The sequence below is a fragment of the Anarrhichthys ocellatus genome, unplaced genomic scaffold (assembly GCF_004355925.1).
Source record: "Anarrhichthys ocellatus isolate YVR2014 unplaced genomic scaffold, GSC_Weel_1.0 scaffold7712, whole genome shotgun sequence".
In the NCBI taxonomy this organism is placed as follows: Eukaryota; Metazoa; Chordata; class Actinopteri; order Perciformes; family Anarhichadidae; genus Anarrhichthys; species Anarrhichthys ocellatus.
Genome location: NW_022287686.1, coordinates 1 through 2,123, shown reverse-complemented (window position 1 = coordinate 2,123; position 2,123 = coordinate 1). Strand labels below are relative to the sequence as shown.

General features: G+C 38.5%; 1 protein-coding gene across 1 annotated transcript; it reads right to left on the bottom strand.

Annotated features, from left to right (window-relative positions):
- Positions 1-11: 11 nt before the first annotated feature.
- Positions 12-1,946, bottom strand: LOC116380562 (ER membrane protein complex subunit 3-like). The gene is made up of 4 exons (XM_031842464.1): positions 1,808-1,946; positions 1,381-1,462; positions 899-978; positions 12-666 (listed from the first exon to the last, which is right to left on the bottom strand). Exons 1-4 carry the CDS (start codon positions 1,902-1,904, stop codon positions 434-436), a joined length of 492 nt encoding a protein of 163 aa, XP_031698324.1. The 5' UTR covers positions 1,905-1,946; the 3' UTR covers positions 12-433.
- Between the last annotated feature and the right edge of the window lie 177 nt (positions 1,947-2,123).

Genomic DNA, 2,123 nt, shown 5'->3' with positions numbered 1-2,123 from the left:
TAAATGAAGACGTGAGGGATTAAATGAGGACGTGAGGGATTAAATGAAGATGTGAGGGATTAAATGAGGACGTGAGGGATTAAATGAAGACGTGAGGGATTAAATGAGGACATGAGGGATTAAATTAGGAGGTTTTTGGGGACTAAAGGTCTCGTGAGTAGAATCTGGAGCCTCTAGTGGTGAAACTTCTTGGGTTTGTCCGTTCTGGGCTCCTGTAGAAAGGTGACGACTCATGCTAAGCTAACGAACACACAACGGTTGTTATTTTCAGGCGATTCGACACTAAAGAAAAGAAACTTATTAATATGATATCTCACTAAATGTTTCTGAAACGCCAACAGAAATTAATCGAAGCCGAATATTGATGGCTAGAAACATGAATTTTGGAAATGATTGCATTGATGTTTTGTCAGTCAATACTGACTTTACTTCTTTAAAAACACTCTGTGGAGTTATTGGAAATGTTTGAATCACTGACGTCAGAAACAATCCTGCTGAAATCTAACTCTATAAATAGTTTAATATGAATAATATCTTTGTTCTTGAACATATGAACCGTGGATTCTTTGTGTTTCTGTCTCACCTTAAAAGCCTTGTTGGGGTCGGGGGGCATCGCCATGGCAGCGCCCGTCATCTGGTCCTGCATGACCCGTGATTGGTCGGCAGCTTTAAACCAAAAAAAAAAACTTTATTTACACATTTACAGAAATTATTCTTTTAATATATAATATTAATATTATATATATATTATTAATCACATGTTTCTCTTGGTTGTATGTCTTCTAGAAGAATTGATGTTATTAGTTTAGAAGTGATGATTATTACTAAAAACCTACGAACACGTTGAAATAAGGAAACGTTCTTTATTAGTTGAATAAGAAGAAGAAGAAGAACTCACCGTTGTCTTGTCCCAGGATGAGGCTGTACATGCTCCTCAGACCAAACACATTCAGGAAATACCACGACGCTGAACTCACCCTGAAGGATCAACAGATATGAAACATTAAATAAAGAAACAGGACATTAAGAAATAAACAAACATGTACAAACTCACCCCGTTATGAAATAATCAGGATCATTTTAACGCTTATTTAACCTTTTTCATTTTGTATTTCAACGTCACAGTGACACTTTTTATCACATCTTTATTAATCACAGACAGTGACGTGAATATTAATCATATATAATAATAAAGTGCGTCTGTATTAGTTCATATGATGGTTTTGGGTCTCTGTTAAACAATAAACAGCTAATTAATAACTTCTTGTTGAGGTTAAACACATATTTAATAATAGAAATAAAACACTGCTCCGTTATTTATGCAGTTATTATTGTCGTGTTGTGTTCATGGTCCGGTGGGACGTTACAGTGTTTCTTTACCAGGAGGCGTCCAGTGACAGCAGGTCGATTCCTCGCTGCAACATCGGCTTGAACCTCAGAGTCAGAGGGAACGGGACCTTAGCTGCACGACGACAACAAACACCATGTAAACAACCAGTTAAACAGCCAATTAAACAGCCAGTAAACAAACACGACGATCAAATGAAGATTTTTAACTTTATAAAGCGTCTAAAAGCAAATTGTCCTTCTTTGTTTAATCGTCAGACAAATAAATAGAGTTGTTATCACGTGATCAAGTTACAGAGATTCAGAATGACGGACCAAACGCCGCCACCACCTGCAGATCATAACTTATCATTTTCATCACTACAGTGAGAATAAACAGCTTCACACAGCAGCGATGCCCCCTAGTGGACCACATCAACATGACCACTGTACGGTGATGTTAATGTGTTCATGAACTCACTTATGACGAATCCAGAGAACGCCCAGTTGATCCATCCACCAATCACAATCATGGGCAGCACGTTGGTGAGGTTTCCCTTCATCATGTCGGTCAGCATGCTGGTGTCTGTTCAACGTCAACCATCACAGTGTAAATAAAGGTTTAACGTCAACCATCACAGTGTAAATAAAGGTTTATTTCTAGTCTCTGATCTCTGGTCATGTTTCATTGTAAACAACCAACCAGTGTTTAAAGCAACAGGAGGAGAGCTAGTAACGCTAGCAGCACCCCTAACGGCTAACCAGCAGGAGGAGAGCTAGTAACGTTGGCAGCACCG

Excerpts from the sequence above, each read along its gene's own strand:
- LOC116380562 (XM_031842464.1), bottom strand. The coding sequence starts at position 1,904 with ATGCTGACCGACATGATGAAGGGAAACCTCACCAACGTGCTGCCCATG. Across the intron at positions 1,463-1,807 it reads GTTCTCTGGATTCGTCATAA|CTAAGGTCCCGTTCCCTCTG; the intron begins GTGAGTTCATGA and ends GTCGTCGTGCAG. Across the intron at positions 667-898 it reads CATCCTGGGACAAGACAACG|CTGCCGACCAATCACGGGTC; the intron begins GTGAGTTCTTCT and ends TTTGGTTTAAAG.